Source organism: Xiphophorus maculatus, chromosome 8 (assembly GCF_002775205.1).
Source record: "Xiphophorus maculatus strain JP 163 A chromosome 8, X_maculatus-5.0-male, whole genome shotgun sequence".
Classification (NCBI taxonomy): domain Eukaryota; kingdom Metazoa; phylum Chordata; class Actinopteri; order Cyprinodontiformes; family Poeciliidae; genus Xiphophorus; species Xiphophorus maculatus.
Genome location: NC_036450.1, coordinates 14,238,878 through 14,263,632, shown reverse-complemented (window position 1 = coordinate 14,263,632; position 24,755 = coordinate 14,238,878). Strand labels below are relative to the sequence as shown.

At 38.2% G+C, this 24,755-nt stretch overlaps 1 protein-coding gene across 3 annotated transcripts in view; it reads left to right on the top strand.

Annotated features, from left to right (window-relative positions):
* LOC102226274 (netrin receptor UNC5C-like) overlaps positions 1-24,755 on the top strand; it is a 155,263-nt gene that overhangs the window by 66,983 nt on the left and 63,525 nt on the right. For all 3 annotated transcript variants that reach the window (XM_023338084.1, XM_023338082.1, XM_023338081.1), the window contains exon 2: positions 18,273-18,503. In XM_023338084.1, the coding sequence (XP_023193852.1) occupies positions 18,273-18,503 (231 nt within the window). The remainder of the gene's footprint in view (positions 1-18,272; positions 18,504-24,755) is intronic.

The window sequence follows — 24,755 nt, the reverse complement described above, 5'->3', positions numbered from 1 at the left end:
AGTACTGCAGCGCTGCTGCCAGTAAAACTGCAACTGGGTGGCTAATTTTATATCGATTTTGACACACGAGTATCTTTGAATAAGTAATATTTCTATTATCGATTATGATGAGATATCGATTATTTTGACAACTGTGGCTAATAGATAATATAATGCATCATCATTAGCTTCCTTTGTTGCTGACCCTGCCGTTTTGACAAACTTAACAAAACTTTCTGAGAAAACTTTCTAACTTTCTATTTCTATTTCTATTTCTTCAACCAAACTCATTACTTTTGAACTTTTGCCTCTTTAATGCAGAAATAATATAATCCCTGTTAGGGATTTTTGAACAATCAGCTACAGAATGTGGGGTAACACTGATGGAGTGACTGAAAACAGTTACACACAATACACACTATTATTAACTATTTCCAATGTCCTCAGTTTTTCATTTAATTTAGAGAAGATGAGCTTTATAAACCAATGATGGGAATTCATCTTGTGAGGGTGCATGTTCCATATGAAATAGTGGAACTTGCTCTGTTCAAGCGTGGCCGTGTAAATGATTGTTGTGGCTGGGAGGTCGGTATGTTGTGGCTGTTGTTGCCGTCTTCTCTGCAGGCCGCCTTCACTTTGTCCATGGGGGGGCCCGTGGCTTGCTTCTGGATGGTGGAGAAAGGGGGGAGGAGTGGGGTGCAAAGGGGAGCATAAAAGGTGGTGCACACTTGCTCCTCATTGCCCCTCCATTATGTGTGGTTGACCTATTTCAGCATTGAGTTGCAAAAAGATGAGAAGGAGGGAGGGGTACCGGGCAAATCACAGGCTGACAGAAGTCCCCTGGTGAGTGGAGCTGGGTGTGTGATTGCCTAATGGAGTCACTTTATATACACTCACAAAACAAACACACACCTACTTTGTGTCCTTCTTTTTTGGCTGGTGTCTTATCTTCTTAACACATCCATTAACAACTGTGGGGTGTGTGCATGCTGGTGTGTGTGCATATGAAATATGTGGAGGATAGCCAATCAATAAGAAAAATATTGAGTGTGTGTTTATATTGTGTACTTTCTTTTACATGGATACCAATACTGGATATATTTTTGGAATTATAAATCTGTAGGACTGAATTTTAATTAGATCTCCAGCCAAGATATAAAATGATAAAATGTTGAAGTGAAGATTTTCTGAATCAGAGATAAAGGGCACAATGAATGACTCACAATGATGCATCTTCCTACTTATCAAGTTCGAGTGAGTCAATGTCTTCTATGCAAAGTAATTTTACTCTTTCTGCACCTTTTTCTTCTTCTTACTTTCATTTTCTTGACAGTTATGTTTTTCACTTTTAGACAAGTCACTGAGAAGAAATTTTGCAACATTTATTCGTATTTTCACGCTTGGTTGATGGCTTCCTTTCTGTGGACCAGAGGTTGCTAGATACGTTAGCCTATCTTCTTATGTAATATAAACTGACAAAACATCAGATTGGTGAAAGCACAAGAATGCATTTTTCTCCAAATACAACAAATGGGATGTAAACTTAAAATAGATCTTTAATATTTTTATAAATCACAATTCATAACAGAACAGTAAACAGAAAGTTATACAGTGACTTGCAAAGGCATTTAAATCTTTTGAAATTTGCATTCACTCTATTTACTGTTACTTAAAAATAAAATCCAAATCTACCTAATTAGTTAAAAATCAAGTTGCATGTGATTTAAACGTATAAACATATCTGATCTGTCTAGGCCATTTTGTAGATTTTTCACAAGCCATGTAGGAGACACAGCAAACATGTGGGACAAGATGCAGGCCAGAAAATACTAAGACTGAAAACTAACACTACGCATTGCATTACCCTGAACACTCAGTAAAACATGGTGGTGACAGCATATCTCAAAAAAATAATTTCTTTCCTTTTATTTTTCAAATGTAACCGGCGATATGTGACATGCAGTGCATAAAAACTGACAGTAGTTAGTCTACATAGGTCAGTTTATCAGAGTTTGTGACTACATAGCTACATTCAATCTCATCACCAGATGCTCTGCAGCTGATCATTGACACTGGATAAAGTTTTGTATAGAGCCTGTAACTTCGAGCGTGACTCTGACGCCCTGTCCTGCAGCTATGTTTTCATTCCGCTTCAAACTGATATTGCAAAAAGAAAAGACACTAACACAATACCTTCATTTGGTGCAATGCATTGTAGAATATAAAAAACTAAAGAGGGATTTGCATGTAAAGTAGTGTACATAAGCACCTTTCGCAGGTCCAGAGTCAGCGCTGAGTGCCTTGATGCACCTCAGTACAACACAGCCACCGCCCTGCTGGAATTGTACATGTGCATTATGTAGAGCCTGTGCGTAGAAACCAGCAAGGTGCAATTTCCTGAGAATGCTTACAAAGCCTTTTTCTTTTTAGCTATAATCCTAGCAGGAATCCTGGCTACCCTTAAATGAGCATGCAGGGAAAGTCAGCGTTGTTATAAAATACTAGGGGAAAATTTCTCTTCGCAGATCAGCTATGGTGGGGAAGGCAAATGAGCTGCAATTACTTCTTTGTTCCTTTACAGTTATGCCCTTCTAAATCGGTTCAGCATAGACAAAATATGGATATATAAAAAACAGCACAGGGCGTTGAAAATGTACTTAAAAAACACTTAGCTTATGTGAAAGAAAAGCTGTGTTCTATTTGCGAGAATGCAAGTCTAATGAAATGAATGTTTATGATTGTGAATGTGAGCTGAATATCAAGTGTTCTCAGAAATGCAGATAAGAGGCTGCATTAATTATTGTTTTAACTCTGAGAAAGTATTTTTCACAGCTGCACCATCTTTGCTCACTCGCTGTGTGCAACTGTGAAGAACCAGAAAGTTGAAATGCTTACCCATTAAAAATGAATGGGCGAGATGCAGAGAATTGAAAAGGTCTTTTTATATAACCTTATTTTCTCTGCCTTTTAATTTTATAGGTATGTTTTAAACCAAGAAGGAGCTACGCATAATTGTGAAGAACACAAATCTGAAAAGTGAAACATGCACTTTTCATTCATCCTGCTTTATTCTAATACCCTTAAGTAAAGTGTAATTCTTCTATAAGTTACCTGATTAGTAAATAGCCACCTATGTGTAATGTAATTTTAGTACAATCACACAATTACAGCTGTTGTGTAACAGCAAACAGTATCCTAAAGTCAAAAGAACACTGCAGAAATGTCAAGGATAAAGTTATGGAGAGGTGTCAGCGTCATGCTCTGAGGGTGGAACGTTAGACTGGCATGGAGGTTCACTTACCAGTGGGAAAAAGCCAGATGGTTCAGGAAAAAAAACACTCTTTAGAATGGCCCAGTTATAGTTCAGACCTAAATCCAGCTCAAAATTTGTGACAAGATCTGAATCAACACTAAATCCATTTTGACTATAAGCTTGAGCTACATAGGTTTGAAGAATTCACAAACGTTTCTCTACATTTGCAAAGTTGGTAGAGACAAACCTCAGGCATTTTCCAGTTGTAACTGCTGCAGAAAGTGGTTCTACAGCTATATTTTCCATGGGGCTGGATGGAGATGTTCATCACACTTTTAAAATGTTCAACTTATAAGAATTTTTGAGAAGAGTGTAGCATTTTCTCCCACTTCACAATGATCCACTGTGGTCTTTTTATTGGTAGATGCTAAAGGAAACTTCTCATCTTCTATACATTCAATAGAGAATAAAGAATCTTATCTCACCTTTTACTAGTGAATTGCATAACATCTCAGTCAAATATACTGAAGTTTGACTAAATGTGCAAATATGACAAATGAAAAAAGTTCAACTGGGAAGCGTATTTTTGCAAGGCCCTTTTGGATCTAAATATGTGACTGATACTGTACATGTAAACTAAGCATATATTTGTAATTGGGATTAAAAGCATTAGTGCAATAAATGAGCATAAACTCTGATAGTGACAGTTGCTGAGCAGTCTGTTGAGAGACTTGCTGATCAGCTGGTCAGGCTTATTTTGACAATGAGCTGTGTTAGAATGTCGTCTGATTGGGACAGTCTTATTCCCAAATGAAGTGCTGTCATGTTGCTTTTAGTCCCACGTGATGCAGCATGCACAGTAAGTAAAGATTTTAGCATGTTGTACAACAGCAAGCTTGTATAACAGTATTAAGATTTTAACAGCATTACAACCACATCTAACACTTGAGCTGCTGGGCTGAAAGCGGCGTCATAAACGGCGAGAAAAGCGGATAGAGTTGGTGTTTTGTGTGTCTGACTGTGTGAGTGCATGTCACAGCCCTCAGGGCCAGATATGGAGTCGTGTCTTTTAGCTGGCTGTCGCGGCCGGGTCTTGTTTTTATTATCGGTATCCGAGCTGTGGTGTGTGTGCCCTTTAATGTATATCACCTCCTGCTCCCCCTCTGGTGTTCCCAGGCCAGAGATTTATGATTCTGCATTACACCTGCCATGTCACATTAATTCTACCATCACACATAGACACAAGAACTCACATGCAAATACCTAACACCACTCACTGTCAAAGCCTGAATTAGGGCATGCACCCATGCCTGGTGCATTACAGCATACAGTAAATCCTGATCTTCTCATATTCCATCATATTTGAGTCCCTTTGTACACGGTGGCAGGTTTCTTTATTCAGCACAGGAAAGGAGGCAGTTTCAAAAAACAGCAAAAGAGATATTGCCAGCCTTTGATCTATGGTTTTTGTGCAGCTTTTACTTGCCAAATCTAATTTCCTCTTAATAACTATTGTTAAGAAAATGTAACTCTTATTTCTTGTTTGTGTTTGTTTCTAGTCCTCAAACCAGGAGTCATTAATTAAATGTACAGATTTTTAACTCTTAGATTTCCTAAGAAATCTAGACACAGGTTCAAAATAGTTTCTGACAGGTTGACATAAGAGCAAAAGAATACAATAAAACATGTTTGCTTGATATTTGGGGGGTTTAGGGACAACTGGCCGAGAATAGCTGAAATCAACCAAAACTTGAAATCCCTCTCAAAATGCTTATAACTGCATATTTTAACAGTTCAAACATCAAATATATGTTGATATGCTTGAATCCGTACAGTCTTTGCACTACCGTAGAAGCTAACATCTATGGTCTTCCTTATCCTCTTGGGAGTGCAACCAATCGGCAGCAATGAAGCTTAAAGGCACTCCTGGATTGGCTGATTAGTAAACGCTAGCCAATAATGTGCACTGAAGTGTTTATTCTTCCCAGAAATTTTAGATATGTGCTATTGAAAAATGTGTAAATAGGCCATTTTCTGCTGCTAATATGGAATATATGCAGAATATATGACTATTAATCTGTAAATTGGTGGAACTCCGCTGCATTCAGTTTTGCTGGGATCCACTGAAGTCTGTTCTGGGTTAATTCAAAACATTCCTCAGGTGTGTAGAAACCATCACCACTTGTGGCTGAAAAAAATGCCCCAAACTGCAAAAGTATGATGTGCCGAAAGAGCAACCCATCGTAGTCTCAGTCCTTGTTCTACTTACTTAAATTAAAAGCCATCATGCTTCTGTAAAAAAATATACATTCTTTTAAATAACTCTTCTGTTTAGCTCTGGCTTTATTTATTTATTCATTTTTACACTCTATTATGTTAAAAATAGCTCGCTTTGATCTATCTTCCTGGAGTAACAACTTCCTTACGAAAGAGTGTTGTCAGTTCAGCCTTGTAGAGCTTAATAATGTCACATTCCCTGATTGGGAAAATACTTGTTTTTTCTTATTTTATGACTAGCTGAACAAGCAGCCGAACTTTTAAGTGGAAAAAAAATTGCCTAATATCTCTACATGACTTTTTATTTTCCCCTTACCTTGCTATTTGGTTGACAAGATAGTGAGAATAAGATTTAGGGTGTTGATGTAGGTATGTTGGTTGCCTATGTTTCTCCAGGGCATAAGTAGGCAATGACAGACATGGAGAGTAGGCTGTGCTCAGGGACTTTGTCTCACACATTTTTAGTTTGTAATGTCCTTCAGATGCAGGACTGCATCTGAAGGCTTTCTTTTCCTGTTTGAGAAAAGGCTGGGACATTTAAAGTGCTTCAGGATACACACGCAAGGTGGGCATGTGTGAAGTATGTGTGGACATGTGTGGAGGTAGTGCCTCCTCTTCAGCGAATTTACATTTTTGTGCAGCACAGAAACCACAAAATAAGCAAATGATAGCGAAATTTAGCTTTGTGTTTTCGGGGGATTACTGCAATATTGTATGGATTCTAAAGCATACAACAATGCATTCATTCCGACATGTTGCCTTAGAATCTTTATATTGAAAATATGTTTGAATGAACAAATTTACCCAAACTGTGTCATAGATCTCTTGATTAAATGGTAAATTTGGTCTAATATTGCTAAACCAGATTTAAGCAATTTTAGCAAGAATTAAACGTGATCAAGGTAATTTTTTTCCTATGCAATGAGCTTTAACTTATTTTTTTAATCATGTGCCATTTTCTGTTAAATGTACAAATTTGAGGCTAACCAAACTGACATTCTGGCAGTAAGTAATTTAAGGAAGACCTTTTTTATATAACACATTTTATATATAAAAATTGCAAAGTGCTTCACAATAAACATTAACACAAGAAATGTTTAACAACACAAATTAAAAAAGATAAGCTTTTAACTGGCTTTTAAAGGAAGCTACAGAGTTTGCTGATCTGAGCATTAAAGAACAGCCAGTAAAGAAAAAATCTTTTGTATTCACCTTAGTGTGGGCAGCTATCAGCAGGTCCTGATCACTGTGGCTCAGGAATCTGCTGGGGACAAATCAATGCAAGAGTTCTCTGATATAACTCAGTGGCTGCCCATGAAACACTCTACCTAGTCAGAACAAGAATCTTACAATGCACTCAAAAATACACCAGGAGCAAATGTAGATGCATTGGCAGCAATCACATGTGAGAATTTGGGTGATGTTGTCAGAATCCTGGTAGCAGCACTCTGAACGACCTGCAACACATGTAGGGAGGTTTTGATTAAACATGGGTAGGCATTATAATAATCCAGGCATGAAGAAGCAAAGCCTCTTTAATTTGATATGCTGATAACCCACTGAACCGCTAGTTGTTTTCATCTGTCAAAATGTGTGTAAATATCTCTTAATTTTTTTAACTGTTGTCTATTTTGAGCTCTAAAGTGAACAAAGAGTCTTATGTCATGTTTTCATTGCGTAGGCATCATAACTATAACCACCTCTAGTAAAAGTTAGTTGTAAAATCTGTACTTAAAATGAAACGTTTAGACCACGGCTTTTAAAAGTTGTTGTTTCAAAACTGATGAAGAATTTCATGTGGATTTATGGTGCATAAAGTTTGGCAGCACTAACCATCCCCTTCCTTTTGCTGTGGACAAAAACAATTTTGTATTTACTTATGCCGAATGCAAATTCAGATGTTTTTAAAAGCTGGAAAATTGATAGTCCTGGTAAGGAAAATAAAGAAATACCACATATTACCTAGATTTTAATGCAAAGTCAGAGTTGCATGCTTAAAACCCTAACCTTAACCCTGAGAAAATTATAGAGTAATAAATGTCATTTCAACACTGAATCTACCCATTGCCCTGATTTCACTCTGCATATCCAGTTATCCTTTGAAATTCTGATTACCGCTGAAGCTGCATGATGTACAGAGTTCAATAGGATGCGACAAGTGCAAAAATGCTTGAAAGTAAAAGCTCCAGACTTCGTCTCCCCTCACAAGCAAAGCTAATTCATATTTCAGCTTATCTCAGCTAAAATGCAGATATCCATTTGATGTCTATGACATGCTTTAGACATATCTAAAAGTTTTTATTTTAAGACTCAATTTAACTTGATTTTATCTTATAGGTAACTTTGATGTGTTCAAAGTACCCAGTTGTCTATTTGTCTATTGTTTTTGTATTATTGTTTACTTTCTTGTGGAAATTGACATATTTTTCTATTTTTAGAAGCGGAAACCTTTCTGGATGTAGACGTCAACAGGATGCACCTAAGAGTGATATAAAAAAAAAGCAACTAAAGTCCAACTATTAAGGCTGCAGGAAGCACTGAACGTGGTTGATATTTTTCTTGTTCTATTTTATTTCTTTTCTTTTAGTCTTTAGCTGAATTGCATGTCCCGCTGCTATTGGCCAATTAACCAAATTCAAAGCATCTCTTCAGGCTGTTGGGCACAGTGAGGGGGTCAGGGAGTGCCGCATGTCTCCCCTGACAGGAGCAGCTTTACTCCACAGCCCACCGGTCAGTGTGGGGCAGGGTGACGGCCCTGTCTGGCTTTGGGCACCCAGGGGTGTGACGGTTGACAAGTGAATGGGTCTGCCAGCTTGTGCAGAAACGGCCGGTCGTCAGGAAGTGAAGTCAAGCAGGGGAGTTATGCAGCGGCTGCTTTGAACTGGATTAAAGTGTTTGTGCACCACTGAATGCATGGGCTGTGATGGTGGGTGGGCGGGAAAGCATCCGTGCGTGACATATTAATATTGACACATGTCACTGAAGACTCCAAGCATAAAGACAGCAGCGATCAAACCTGCGTGACGTTAATTGGGTCCGTCTTGTACTGGTTGTACTCAAACCACCGTTGTACCTCTTGAAGGTATTTGGCCGGATGCCCCACTCTCCTTTACACCCCTCTTCTCTGTTGTCCCTCCCTCGGACTTCTCTCCAAGCAATGTGTGTGCCAGACCGCGCCGTAAATTAGTCCCGTGTGGTGACATGGTGCTTGCAGGGTAATTTGGACAATGGGGCGTTTGACAGCTCACCCATCACGGCTACAACGCCCCAGGGAGCCACTTCTCCTCTGGAGCTTTTCTCTGTCTCCTTGCTACTATACTTCCTCAGTGCCGATGGACTCTGACTCTCTAAGTAGCGGCATCATTCTCCGATCAACCACCAAGGAGACTCTTCATCCATGAGCAAATAGATGGATGGGGACTTGAGGAGAGGGTGCTGGCCTGTTAGGTGAAAAGAAAAATCCCAAAATAAAGGTAACAGTAAGAAAATATCAAATGGAAAAAGGAGAAAAGTAGCAAAATAAATAAATCAAGAGTTCAATTACACTGGTAGTCATGATAAAGATTTAAAATATGTTTTAAATATGTTCAGCTTCCACACTAAGCTGATGTACTATGCTATCATGTAATGTTTTTCAAAGAAGAGACTTAAAAAAACAAACAGTTATTCTATGAAAAGTGGCAACAGACCTCAATAGCCTTGTTATGTCAAATCAATCAAGAGAGTGGTAAATGAAATAAATATGTCAATAAAAATTACAATAAGGTGACCAGAAATCAAGCAAATGAAAGATTTTTGAAATTACAGAGAAATGGCAAAGATTTAAAGTTGATAGATTTTGACTTATAAAGATTAGTTGAACATGCCTGTCTAATATCTAGAGGTAGATGGTTTAATAGTACTAGTGTGCAGAATAGAAAAAAAAACCTCACACCAGCAGTTTTATGTGAACTTTTGCAACATTCAACCTAAAGCTGCCCTGGGAATGTAGATAACATAGGGGCATAAAAGGGATGACCAGCTCTGACAACCACAATGCTCCAAGTTCAATCAGTATTTTATATGTGAAATGCGATAATCTGAAAGCTGCCAGCGCCTGAGTAATATAAGAAAATTTACTGGTATCTGTCAAAACTAAGTTGCTACATTCTGAAGCATCTGAAGGAGTGTTAATCTCCAATACTCCTCTAATTTAGAGCCAAATGTTACATTTTAGAGCCAGATAGCTTAAAGTCTGGTGATAAATCATAATATGGTCAATCTCAAAGGTAGACAACATTTCACTGGACAAACTACCAGTGAACTGTTAAATTTATGTCATTACTTTCATCTTGGATAGCCATTGTGGCTTGGATTGGCCAATTAATGTGATGATGTGCATTGTGCATTTTTTAAGGTTTTGTTGGCTCTAGTGGCCTTTATTTGTAAGTAGTTTGACAGGAAACAGGGTAATGAGAGAGGGGGAAAACATGCGGCAAATGTTGCCAGGCTGGGAATCGAACCTGCAACCACCACCACGAGGACTAAGGCCCTCAATACGTGGGTCGTGCGCTGCCCCTGCGCCACCACAGCACCCCCAATGTCTTGTGCATTTGATGCTAATCTTTCATCTACGTATAATTCCCAACCTTTTGCATGGGCTTGAATGAGCCACAAGCCCAAACACAGATACAATGGACATGTTGCAGAAATGATGATGAGCATCCTTTAATTTTTATTTTGCAACAAGAATTGAGTTTTGGTTTCTTACCTTTGAATCTTATCACTATATGTTTGTAAGGTCAGTTGTCTAGTGGGATTGAACAAAGTGTTTCCTGAGCTCAAACAAAATCAGTCTATTGAGTCATGAGAAACAGAGAGCCAATCAATGGGCTGAAGTCCATCAGCAGCAGTGTAAACAGACACTGCTTACTATTTTTAAAGTCTGTTAATTTGCAACTTGTGTCCCTAGAAGGAATTTTAGGACTGAGTCGGTACTGAGATTTGTCTAAACTGATGTGCATGTGGAGTGGGAGTGAAGATAATTACTTTTGGCTTAAAAAAGGAGGTTCAATACTCTCATATTTCATATGAACATTAAGTAAGAAAAATACCTGGTGCAGCTTCTTTTTTTGAAGTAGCTCGCACTATTGCTCTCTCCAACCATTTACAGAAGTATTATTTTCACCCTAATTTAGCCTTTTTTCATTTTTTCCCAAAGAATCTCATCTTTTCAAAACCTCTTTTCAGATCATCTTACTAAACGGGTCTATGCAGGTCTCTGCTTACCTCTTTTTCACCTCCTTATCACAGGACTAATTATTGTCTTCCTTTTCATTTTTTTAAAGGCTTTCTGTCATTTAAAAAAATCCTGACCACTTTTTTGTTTTTAGTTGTTTTTATTTCCCCTAAGAGTATGTGATATCTTTATAATCTAATATCTTGCTATCTAAATATGTGATAAAAAGTTTTTTTTAAATCCTGCCTCCTTTATAACATAAACTTAAAAGTAGATGAAGTTTATTATCATCATATTTTGACCTTGTCTCTTCTGGCATTGATGTGACTGGAGAGACAGTGACCGATGCTTAGCATGACCCTGGCAAAGACCAGCTGCCACCTGCCAGGGTGCTGCCCGAGAGAACCAAGTGAAGGTCAGGGATGACGATCAGAGAGAACATGTGAACACGCCCAAAGCGAAATACACGACTAACATTGCAAAGTTAGCAGAAAACAACTTTTATCTTGATAGAGATGGCTTGTTCTCTCTAAAAGTTGTGAGATTCTTTCTGAAAATTTACCAATGGGAATTCTGTAGCAAATTTCCAATCGATGGTTTTTATAGAGCAATTCTTAGAATATACTGATTTTGCTAGATTTTGTGAGAGGTCAGGGTTTTACTGAAATTTGTAACTCTTTTGGATCTTACTAGTTCATCTAGCATTATTTAAGCAACAGTTTGTGTGTATTCTTGGAAATCTAGATCTTTATCTTAGTTCTGGGACTTCCAGAAACCTGCCGACTTTTTAAAATCCAACATGTTTCATAACAGCTTTCTCCAGGCAAAGATTCTGATCTGTATTGACTTAAGACCAGAAATGATTGGGTTCATTTTGGATCCAATTTATTAAATACAGTATCTGCTTGCAAAGGAAGAGGCCACTGGTTCTTGGTAGCAATCAATACCTCCTTCAGCTTGGGTCAGGGTGTGTAGATATAGGAGTTTGCATGAAACACTGAGCTAGTAGAGAGATTGCATGAGAACACCAATACAAAGAAATGAGTTTAAACCTGTGTTGCCGTTTTCTTTTAAAGGTTTTGAAAGGAGATGCTCTTGAAAGGACCATGTGTATTGATTGAGGCTAGTGGGATGTATAATTCTTTATTCAGGCCAATACTGTTGGCCAGAAAAAAGTAATTACCATAGTTTATGTTCACTCAGTAAAATCAGTAGGTGTGTCAAAAGCACATTTTTAGGTAGAACTGATCAACCTGTTAATAACTGAGATGACAGCTGAGTAGGTGCTACAAAAAATCTGCCTTGTAAAATCCCCAGTTAGATGACTAGATGAGAATGGACCAATGTTTTGCTTGGACTTTCCCTGTATGTGTATTGATAATTAGAAGGATTAGTGAGACGAGGAGTTAATTTGGGAAAGTAAGAGAGAATGAGATATGGATAAAAAAAGATAAAGAAATGAAATAAAGAGGATTTGTTCCAGAGTTCATCCTTGTTCATGCTCAACTTACCCCTGATGAAGGGAAAACATTGTTCTCACTAACACAAAACATTTCTCCGGACAATAAATCTGCTCAAGCACTGATAGAGATAGCTTATCTTCCACAGCACCATCAGATCCCCAGCATTTTATTACGTTCTAAAACATGCATTCACACATTGAACAAAATCCACCTGTTGGGCAGCATTTCTTATTTCTGTAGTGAATAGGGATGTAACAAAAACATTCAGCTCATGAGACCAACAGCTATAAGAATGAGACAAGTGATTTTAGCAATATTCTGAGAATATCCCCACTTTCTTTTTTCATAATTAAATATTTCATTAACTACAAACTGCGTTTTGAAGTAAACATGTAATCAGAGTGGAATATTTCAATCCAGGCTTGATCGGGGTATACATTTCTTTTAGGCTTGTCTAATGGCAAGGCTGCTGTCACATGGTTTCCTGACCTCCTAGGTGCCTAGATGTAAGGAAGCAAATTATGTGCATTATAACATGTCTGGAATATTTGTGTTGGTTTGAAGGTTGTGGTATTCAGGGTTCAACAGTGTCAGCATGGAATGCAACTTATACTGTGATGCCATCGACTGACCATGCTTTTTGATTTCCCCCACATATGATAATAATAATAGCTCACATAACTTGGCCAAGGAGCCACTTTCACTCACAGTTTCCAGCATCCTGAGGTGTGTGAATCTTCAGCAGTCCACACAAAGCATCTTCATATTGTTTCATAAGAGCATATAATGTTATCATTGGGCCATCGCTGCAATAATTGAGAAGCATTTGTGTAACTGTGAAACAATGCAGTAGAGATACTCTGAGATCTGCAGGGTAGCATAGCTGCTGATAAAATCATGTGTGGTGCAGTGTAAGCAGAAAAGCCAAAAGCCAGTAAGTGAAATTTTAATCTTGTGCCACAAGATCCCATGATTCCCTTTGTAATGAAGTGCTGTACACACCGAATACACAGCAACCATACAACATGCAGTCTGTTCGGTGTACTCTACATGCTGTAATGTGCTTAAATAATTTACCTGCGATACAGTTTGTGCAGTTTTGATTTTCTGTACTGTGGTTTTGTATTTTTCCTGAAGCAGCTTTAATGTTTTTCAAGGTAAAAAATATATATACCGGTATTTGAATAATATCAAATATGCAGCTTGCTTTATGTAGGGTATTCACTTGTAGTTGCTCAGAACCTAGTAGTTACACAGCGATTAAGAAACTCATGGTCATGACCACTGGCTGCTACTCCATCCAGGTATGTTGCCTTGACTTTAACTGCACCCCCTAATCATTACCTCTTTTTTCTTGATCTTTTGCTTGTATTCAGTAACTGAAACTCTTCCACACCTGTCACAAGGACAAGTAAGTGGTTCAATCATTAAAGGACACACTATATCTTTTATCTTTTTTATTACTTGTCAGAGAGGTTTGGGGGTCATTATTTAGGACTTTGCCATGCCATCTTTTCATGCTTTTGGAGTTTGATGTACTTTTGGCAAAGTATACAACCCTTCACTCTTTTCACATACAGTTCTGGGGGGAAACAATGACAAGCCTATTTTCACCCAGACTCTCAGCACTGGCTGCTTGTCCATTTTAGAGTTGACCGCTTGTTGTTGGATGTGCCAAGGATCAATATGGTTTTTGTTGTTGCAAATTCAAAACTGTGGAAGGCATAGTCATTACAAATTAGAAAGGCCTTGTAGATATTACCAGATACTTTAAAATCTTCTCTGCAGACTCATCTTTTGGGTTTTGTTTTCAACCTATTAGCTATTGAATTTATTTGGATTTTATTTTATGTCAATTGTTGCTCAAACTTTTACATGTATTTCTTTTCAGTATTTTATTGAGTTTTATAGTTTTTATTCTTTCTTATTTTATGTTTAGCACTTTTGTTGGTTCTCACTGTTTTTTAAAATGTTATAACATGCAAATTCCACGCAGAAGACCAAGGCCAGGTTTTGAACCCAGGATTGTTTTTCTGCAAGGTGCTATCAACTACCACCATTATTCAGCCTGTCACTTATATTATGTTAATACCATTTCAGTGGGAATCATTATGTTTATTTAGCCTCATATGAGAACATATTGCTTTATGCCTCATTCAGCTCTATTTTGCCACCTTATATGTTTTGATTTAGAACAAGCTATACAACATGTACTTCATTAGACTAGTTGATTGACTTTGATCATCTCAAAACATTATCCTCATCACTATAATCTATTACGTTATTTCAGAGTGACTCAAGGCAAAGGAAGTCTGATTGTAAAGCTTCAGATAACTCAGCCTGTTTTCATCCTTCTTTTCAGTGGTACTCTGGACTGTGGTTGCTCCTATCTGGCAGTGAAGTATTTGACATTTGTATCCACTTGACAAGCTCTCACTTGAGTATCTTTTTTTATATAATTTATTTTTTACATTTTTTGCTGGTGAGATATGGAGTCCATATAAAATTCAAGTAATATTCAATTTGTGCCTTAAAATATTTGATTATAAAGTCACAATTTACACATGAATTAGAAAAACTTACCTCAATTACAGAGCAAAACATAATTAAAAGAAAAGCGCTGCAAGGATATATTTCATAAAATTTTAAACACTCAATTTGCAGATTGTTCAGGGGGTTTTTGTATTAAAAGAAAGGCAGAGTAATACAAATGCTTAAGGAAAATCTAAAGTGCATATCAAACAGGGGGAGCATTCTTTATTAATGCTTTTGCTAAAAGGATGCAACTTCAAAACTCAGAGGAAAAACATTTCCTTTCACATTTTGGAAAAATAGGGTTTAAGAAAAAAATGTTCTGTAAAGATGTCTCTTTAGTTTTATTGTTTCTCGTGTGTGAGGTGAAAGACGCTGAAATGCCAAGTGATGGGAGGGAGGTGGGGGCAGAAGGACTGGTAAAAGTCAGGGTTTCTCATACTGCCATGAGGTTTCCTTTTATACTCCTTTGCTGATATTTTTTGCAATTTGTTTTTTTTTTTTACTGCAGAGCTCGTGCAAAACGCTTGAATTTATTATTTCTAGGACTAAGGAAGCTGATGAGTTCGAATATCTGTGAGCAAAGCCGTGTGCGCCGGTGTGCGTGTAACCATTGTGAGCGTTTGTATGTGCATGAGCACATTAGACGCGTGCCTCTCTTTGGTTGTAAGGGAGCTGCACTTTCTTGGCCGCCTCAGATCTTTCTGCCTCAGAGTTTGACAGAGGCAACAGAGCCAGGAGGGAGAGAAAGATGGAGAGATAATGGGAATGGAGGGCGAAAGAAGGCTAACACAATCTTTAATGAGTTTCCTTGGCTCTCTTTGCCTGTTTCTGGGTCATGGTCCCTTTGGCTGAGTATGTGGGTGGACTGAGGACTATGTTGCACAAAAGAAAAGACTAACCCAAGGTCTGGTGAATAAGACTTCAGCTTTATGAAGACATTACTCGCAAAATTGAATGGAGGAGAAAGTTTCCAACTTCTTTTTCTTGGTGGAAAAGTTTCAGTACATCTTGAACTCACAAACTTCAATACAGGTTCTATAAAATCTTTACAATTTTAAAAGTCTGACATGCATTTCTTTTTATTCTGATACCGCAAAAAAAAATCTCGTACATCTAATTGCTTTCAGAAGAACTACTGCAATAAATCTGTGTAAGATTTATTCTTTGTATGAATACAACTGTTCTGTGAAGGACAATTGTTAGAGAACATTGGCAAACAAAAAACTTCTGGACGACCAACAAACACAGCAGACATGTCAGGGAAAAGCGTGTGATGAAGTTTAAATCAGGCATAGGTTACAAAATAATATATCTGCCGTTGAATATTACATAAGAGTGTTCAATCTATCATCTAAAAACACAAAGTAAGGCACAACTTGTAAGCCTAACAAGACATGCCCAGTACACTTAAATTGACAGGGCCAACAATAGGAGAAATGATCTGAGAAGGAGCCAGTAGACACATGGTAACACTGGAGAAGCTGCAGAGAGGAACAGATCATGTTGGAGAATCTGTTAACAGAACAACTCTTTTGAAAGAAAGCTACAGGTAGTTTTGTTTCCAGGTTTCCACAAGCAATGTAGGTGGCACAGCGAACATGTCAAAGTAGGTGCTCTGGTCTGGTGAAACAAAAAAATGTATTGTTTTTATATCCAAACTGTTATGTGTGGTAGAAAAGTAACACTGGACATCATTCTGAACACACCATTCCTATAGTGTAACACAGTGGTGGCAGCATCAGGCTGTTATGTCTTTATGGAGAAGCAGGGTGAGGGAAGCTGGTCATAGTTGTCAAAAAGATGACATTTAACTAGACATTTAAGTTTAGAATATTAGATCAGAGCAGTAAAAAAACATTTTAATATAAAAATATGAACTTGAAAGAAAAGCATGCTTTTCTTTAAGTGTTATTCTTCCAAAATAACACCTGCTTATTTTGGAAAGGTACTTTTGATCGGACATCCATCCATCCATTTTCTTACGCTTTATCTGGGGTCGGGTCGCGGGGGTAGCAACTTAAGAAGGGAGGCCCAGACTTCCCTTGTTTTAGAATTGACTTAGGGAGGTCTGAATAATATAACATTTGTTTGTGCACTTTAAATTTTCTACAATGCAAGGCTTGTGTTTGTGTAAAATGCCAATATAACACATAAAGTACAAAACTATGAAACTTGTAGTGGGAATAGATACTTTTCCAAGATACTGTAATGGCACACACTCTTTCACCTCGGTGAGGTTTGCTTTGTTCATTTGATGATTGGCTCCTCCTGCACTTTCATTTCCCAGCAATCAGCCTCAGTCCACTGGCAGGTATGGAGGGATAGATAACATTAGAGCAACATCGCAGGGAGATATCTGCTCAGTCAAGATGTTATTTAGTGCTCCCAAAAGCATTCACGAGGCAACTTCTGTCAGACAACAAGACTCCATCATGTCCACACAGGTCAGGGAGGCAGATAGATGGAGGGCCATGGAAGAATTACTGATTGGGCTGATAAACTCTATTGTTATCCGAAGAGTCTGCCTTCCTGTTCCTGTCCTCCTGCGTTACGTTTCTGTCTGTCTGCCCAGCTCAATTCCGACATATCAATCTATGTCTGTCTGGCTTAGCTGCTCTCACTGTTCCTTCCTTCTGTGTCTCTGTCTCTATTACTCTGCCTTCTTTCTTTCACACTCGTGAATAATTGATGTCTACCGTTTTCAATGGTAAGAATAGAACAGTTCTGGAGGTGACAAATAGGGTGGCGAATAGGCCTTATCCTGCTTTCTTCAAAGAGTTAGAAAGTTAGCTGGGCCCACTTGGGCGTGCACGCCTGTGTATTTGTACGACTGTGAGCTTTTCTTTGTGTGTTTGTGCACTTGTATGCGCATGCACATGCAGCTGAGCGTTTGTGATTTAAGACACAGAGATGAAAGAGACTTGTAATTACAGGGAAGCGTATCTGTCTACTGCAGAAGTATCTGAGGAATGGCACATGGCACAAACTGGGCCAAAAGCCCGAGGTCATTAGATGTGCTGCCTGCATCCGGGTTGTCTGCGTGAGCTGTTGTTTGTGTGTGTGTGTGAGAAAGAGTGACAAAGAGAGAGAAGACAAGAGAAAATTGGAGGCACAGCTAGAAGAGCTTATAACTTTAGTTCCTCGGAGTCAACCTACAAATTCTGTTTCTCGTTATTGGCTCTGGCTGGCGTCACTGCTCTTTCATTGCTCAGCAATTGCTGGTTGTGGTTTGACCAAGTGAGGGCGAATTTCTGTAAATCCATGCAGGCTTATTGGCCTGAGAGGAATTCCAGAATTTCCTGCGCTCTAAAACACTTGTGTAAACATTCCAAAATATCAAATGATAGGGATTTCACTGTGTGTGCTCTGTGAAATGGATTATCTCATCCAAAGACTGGTTATAATACTCCCCCACTGTCTTCTGCCTCCTTTTTTCTTTCCAAACTGATCCTTGTTTTTTCCATAATTGCTTTTATGTCTGTCTTCACTAGTTCTTCAATGTTTTCCCTCCTTCTCCCATCATGTGACAAAGTTTTTCTCTTTACAGTTGACGATGATTTCATTGGTCTGGGTGAGCTGCCTGAAACGTTCCCCTCAGATCCACCCGAGCCACTTCCAGTATTTTTGATGGAACCGGAGGAGGCCTACATTGTGAAGAACAAGCCAGTTAACCTGTACTGCAAAGCCACACCTGCCACGCAGATCTACTTCAAGTGCAACAGTGAGTGGGTCCATCAAAAGGAGCACACCGTGGAAGAGAGGGTGGACGAAAACTCTGGTCAGTAAAAACATCACATTCATGGAACATATGTTGCACAAGTTGTTTGTTAAAGAAATGATTTTCCTAAAGTACCAAAAAATGTGCTTGATGTCAATGCTCTGTTGACTCAACTTTTGATAAGTATAATATCCCCCCATCGGGGGTTATCTCCTTTCCTAGGGATTATCTGGGATGCTAAGTCGGTCCATAAGCAATGCTAACACAGATACTTAGAAAAACACATTTGTGACTAATTTGAGGGAACAAATTAGACTTACATGTGTGTTAGCTTGTGCAGAATAGCCAGAGCACCTGGAGTGACCTCATTCAGATCTAAGGAAAAGGGACAAGGGCCACATCTGGAGTAGAGCTTTGAACTTTTTTAATCAACTCCTTCATTGTTATTGATTTGTTAAAGATTATTCAGAATAATTTCCCTTTGAACAACAATCACTGACAAAAGGAATATTAAACATCCTACTACAGATTTTCTGGATATTTAACTTTTTAGTATCATTATGTGTATTTGTTAGTTCTGTATCACAGTTAATGATGTTGATATTAGTTATTTTGGGCAACCATACCCAACATCTCCTGAATTGGACCCGGAGATTCAGGTGACCTTGACAAATATATCAAAATAAACTCATAAACATAAAAAGTGCAACATGTCTAAGATATTGATGATTGTTTTTGTATTGCCTTTTGATAATCTCTCAACTAACATCTCACAAACACTCAACTCTTGCACATATCGATGACTGAAAAGCAGAACCGCCTTTCTGAAAAATTTCTAGCAAATCTTACTGGGAATTTTTACCATGGGACTTTTCTGTCACAACAGAAGACTTATATTTTTCCATAGACAAGCTGAATATAAGTGAACTTACCTTTTCTAATCATCTAAAGTGAAATCTGCCTATCAGAGAATCCTGCAGATAGGACGATTTTCATTTTAGTCTACATGGAGAGCAACTTGATGAAGAACTATTCAGCAGGCAAAATTTCTAAATTATTTGCTTCCACTAGGTAGCTGCCAAGAGTTTTTCTTTCTTTCTTAAACATGATTATCTGATTCACTGTTCAGCAAGTATCAGAAGCTTGTTGAAGGCCAAAAATACCTTAAATACTGTCAGAGAATAGACAATACTAGGATTTGGTCTTTAAGGTTCCTTTATTATCAGGATCTCTGATCATAGCAATGTCTTTCAATCTACTCCTAATACATATGGTGCTGCAAGCCTTATACTTTGATTTAGAACTTGACTTGACCTAGATTTCACTTGCTGTTAAAAGCTTAAACTCATATTCTTCAGGTTTGTGTGGACTTTTAAGACTTTTATAGAGAAGTGTTAGAAAATAATGCTTCAGTTGGGAAACATATTACCTGTCATCATAAATTATAATGTAGCCAGATTTTTACACATTCACATTTTGTTTGGTTCATAATTACCACATGAACTACAAATCTACACATTTGTTCTGAAAAAGGGCTCTGGAAATACACACACAGACAATGTTCAAGCTATCATAAAGTCTGTCTTTAAGATTGGACATATATTTTTAGGAGGCATCTAAGGGAAGTGAAGGTAGCAAATCTCCAGCAGGGTTGTTTTCTCCAGAACTCAAACCCTGAAGGCACCAGAACCATTACACACTACAAGCCAGCGCTGATTGGCCTGCATTCAGCTGCTGTATTTGGAATTGAGTTCTTTCTGCCGCCCAAAGGTACCAATCACATTGCATTTACCCTTTTCATCCAACTGTTTGCTATACACATGCCTTCAAGCTTCCACAGACACACACTAAACGCTCCTTTAGTCCAGTGTGAGCATTTAAGGTCATGAGCGCATGTGTTCACCCCCTTCAAGGACCTAAAAGTGTGTTTCTATCAAGATGTGGATTAAAAACAGGCTTCACTGTTGCTCTTCGTAGTGACCTGCATGGCAAAACATCAAATTAAAGACAACAGCAAGCTGTTAAAACTTACACCAAAAGTTTTGCAGCACTTGTACATGATTTAAAATGTACGAACAGATTTGTTCAGCAGGCACCAATTTTAAAAGGAACGATTGAAAATCCTGAAGCCTTTTCATTTTTGCAACCTTGTGTCTTCGCATGAAAACAGAAATTCCGACATGTGTTTTAGTTATAATGACAAAGAACAGGGAGAAGGTAGTAGTGGCTTTTAGCCCTTGTGTCAGGAGGTTTTGTGCCAAAAGCATCAACAAGGAAAACAACCCACACATCATACAGGCACCCACTCTACATAGCCATATCCACAGGCTATTTACTGCACAGATATTCATTCGTTTATGCTCTTGCAAAGCACAAAAAACACACAGTACACCAGCGGAGCTCAGTGCATGTGTGTTGCTGCTCTCAACCCACTCTTTTGCTCTCTGATTTCTCCAAATTGACAGAAAGGGAACACCGATAGAAACCAGCAAGCTTGGTCAATACCACTAATAACAGCCTAAAGAAACTAGATCGCTCCCCTCCTTGGTTTTCTTCCCTGTCTTCTATCTTCTTTCTGTCTCACTGTCATGTTGGAGAGAACTGATGAGTTTATGCAAATAGCACAGTCACAGATACTGAGATTAAGTGTACGTGAGACTAAAGACAGAAACCGCAGGTGTTCATTTTAGGCTTCTTGCTGCATCCATAGCGTATTTATCCAGATGTTTTACACTCTCATATTAGCGTTGTGTGCAGAGCTGTGCAAACATTTTCATCACACAGATGTTTCTATTACCATCCACTGTGCTAAGTTATCAGGGAAACATCTGACTGGTGTTAGATTTGGTCTCCAGCCTCATGGCAACAACGTCAGATCACAATCATGAAAAATTCATTTAGGTTACTTGAAGAGATAAAAGCATTTTTCCCTCAGGTTACACATTTTTTACATATACCCATTTATAATAAAATCAATAAATTGGTTCCACATTTGAATATATTGATTAACTAAATCACATTAACTCCTCTGTTTGAAGCGTTGTCCCCTCTCACAGATGTTTTGATATGTGACCACCTCCCTTTCCGTCTCTGACGCCAGTAAACTTTGATCTCCTTTTACACCTCTTTACCTCGGTAATTTATCATTGATACGTCAATCCAAATTTAAGAGAGCATTTAGAAATTACAGTGAACAAATGCAACAGCAACAGCATGATTCCCTTTGCTGCAGAGAATTGGGGGACCAGGTTATGATCTTTTGTCAGAGCTGCACTGTATTTTATTACCGCACATTGGAATCTAAGATGGTTTTATTGGATTGAGATTGTTGTTTTGTTATGTTTTGGGGGATTTTTAGGAGTTGTGGGTAGTTTTTTAAGCATTTACATGGACACTTGTGCATGATTATACTGTATATAGTGGCTTTTAAAAAATTACACAGCCATATTGAAATGCAAGGTGTTTGTGATGTAAAACAATGCAACCAATATTATTAAATTTAAAACTTTCCACCTTTAATGTGACAGTTGTCTTGTAAAATTCAACTGAAATGCAGATCTATTGGGGAAGTAAAAGTAAGAAGCAAGAAAGCAGCAAAAGCTTGGTTGCATAGGCACACCTCCTTATACTAATACTTCAAGTTTTATCACTTTTTTATTGTGTTTCAGCTTTTAGTCTTGTAAAGTTCACACCTTCCATCAAAGTTTGACTGTTCTTAAATCCTTGAGCTAAAGACATTTTTCAGAGAGGTTACAAAGGATCAGAATGTACAAAGGCATAAGTCAGGAGAAGGTTACACAAAATCCATAGTAAGGGTGGGTGCCAACAGGCGAACAGCAAATCTGAAATAGCTGCAGAAGTCGATGCCAAGTACTGGTTGTGTTGTACATGTGATAGCGGTCTCCTGTATTCTCCGTTTGTAGTATGGAATATGGTTGAAATAAAAATCCAGGCCTGGCCAAAATCTCCAAAATCCTAGTGGGAAATTGTGTTTCAGGTTCAATCTTCACAAAGGTATAGCAATGTGTAGCACAAAAAGATGATCATATATACCATGAAACACAATGGTGACAGTTTCTGGGATTACTTTTCTTTAATGGATATGAGGTTTTAGGCAAGGTGATTAAAGTTATCAACAGTTTTATTAAGACCTTTGCATACCTACTAGAAGATTGAAGAAAAAGGGGGATTTTGTTTTTTAGCCTCATACAGTATTAAGTCCAATCAGACCTTCAAATAAACAGAAAAAATAGTTTATTAGAAAAAAAATGATGTTTTGAAGTGGGCTAAAAAAAAACTGTTAGGTCACCTGAAGAGGGGTATGGACAAGAAATGTACTCAGTCCAATCGATTGAGAGAACCTTTATTTCAGTACTTGAAGGAAAAAACATGAGAAACAAAGGGAAATTAGTCAGTAAATTTGGACTTCTGACAAAATAAGTTTCTCTGTGACTTTGTGGCAGAGCCATTTAGGTTTCGGGGGTCATCTTTTCTTTCTCTGTATGTAAAGCTATTTCCCGTTATATGTTTCACGTGTAACTACGTACAACTCGGTTGGAGAAGTGTAAAGGTTATAAAACATAGCTTTGACACTTTTGACAGTCCCAGTTTTGTTTTGTGAGTGCTGTAATGTTTTACCTCCCAGAGTCGAGGGCAGGTTATAGTATCTTTTGAACAAAATGAGCATTGATCCGAGCAAATGAGCGGTAAATTAATTTCAAGCAGCTCATTTAATATACACCAGAGACAGCTTGTCACTTCCTCTGAGAAACGAGGTGTATGTTCAAACGGGAGTCCTCTTCTTCTGGACCATTAATGAGTGCCCATACTCCTCCCTCCTGCTTCTGCTCATCTTTATTGACTGATGCTTCCTCCTCCTTCCTGACCAGTCTGATCAATAATGTTAGCCAGGCGCTAGCACTGAAGAACGAGTCTAGCTCACATTTATAGTCACATTAATAATGAATTATTTTTAATAAAGTGTCCTGTGTCAGCCAGCTATGAATGGAGGCTGATGGCTATAGTTGGATGAAACAGCCCCTCATCATTACTCCTGCTGGGGTTCACAATTACTTCAGCCCTCATGGCTTTAAATTTAATGCTATGCTCTATAGTGTTCTTAATTGTAATGATGTGCTACATAAAGTCAGGGTGACTTCACAGTTACAGGGCTATGTAAAAGTATTTTACCTCTTAAGACATTTTTTGTTTGTGGTTTATATGAATATTAAATAAATTTTATTTAAGAAAAATAGATAGCCAGAGTTTACAAGTCAACCTGGAATTTTTATAATTATCCCCCATATAAAAACTGTTTGGCTCAATCTTTGCAGCAGAAAACACCCTCAAATCTCAATCATATCAAACTAAAACATTTGAATAGGCTTGGTTAGTTTTATTTCAGATGTAACATGAAAACGCACCTTCCAAGAAGTTCCACTTTTGTCTCAGCAGTTTACAGAATATCTCATAATATAAGACAAGCTGCTGTTTTCTTTTTTGGTCAGCAGTGTTCCGGCCTTGTGACGCTCTCATAAATGCCTTTCTTCTTGTTTAATGACAAACACTGAGCTTAATTGAGGCAAGTGAGGTCTGCAGAGCTTTGGATGCTTTTCTTTTGTGACCTGTGATGAGTCACTGATGCACTTCTGGATTCATTTTTGTAGGTTGAACACTCCCGAGAAAGTCGCCCACTATTGCATGTTTTCATCGTTTGTGATTATTAGTGTTAACTATGGTTTATTTGAGCCCAAAAACCTTGTAAACAGATTTGTAATTTTCTCAGACAGATAGATCATCTGTTCTTCTTTTTCCTTAGAACAGGGCAGGTTGTGTTGCTATTAAAAATCTTTTAGTCCATTTGATTTGTCAGACATACTCCATTTAAGTGACTTCTTGATTCTGCTGGTCTGGCTGTAATCAGGTCTGGGTGCAGCTTGTGAAATTAAACTGAAATGTTGTTAATTACAGTTCGGTTTGACAAATCACGTGTAAATGCTTAAAGAAATCTTTATTAGCCAATAAAGCCAATGAAGGCCAAATTTCTTCACTCCATAGCCATGCTGCTCAGCATTTGATAGAGTAATGAGTGCATATATATTCCCACTGAACCTGTCTTCTACACATCAGGAAATGAGAAGAAGGTCTCCCACCCCAGAGTGCATAGTGGGGTGACAGGGAAGTGGAGGGGCTGAAGAAAACAAAGCAGAAGCTGGCAGCAGTGCATGAAATGTAAAGTGGAGCAGGGCGCATGCCACCCTAAACAGACCGCCCAAATTCTTAGGGCATTCTTGATATATACTTCAGTGTCTT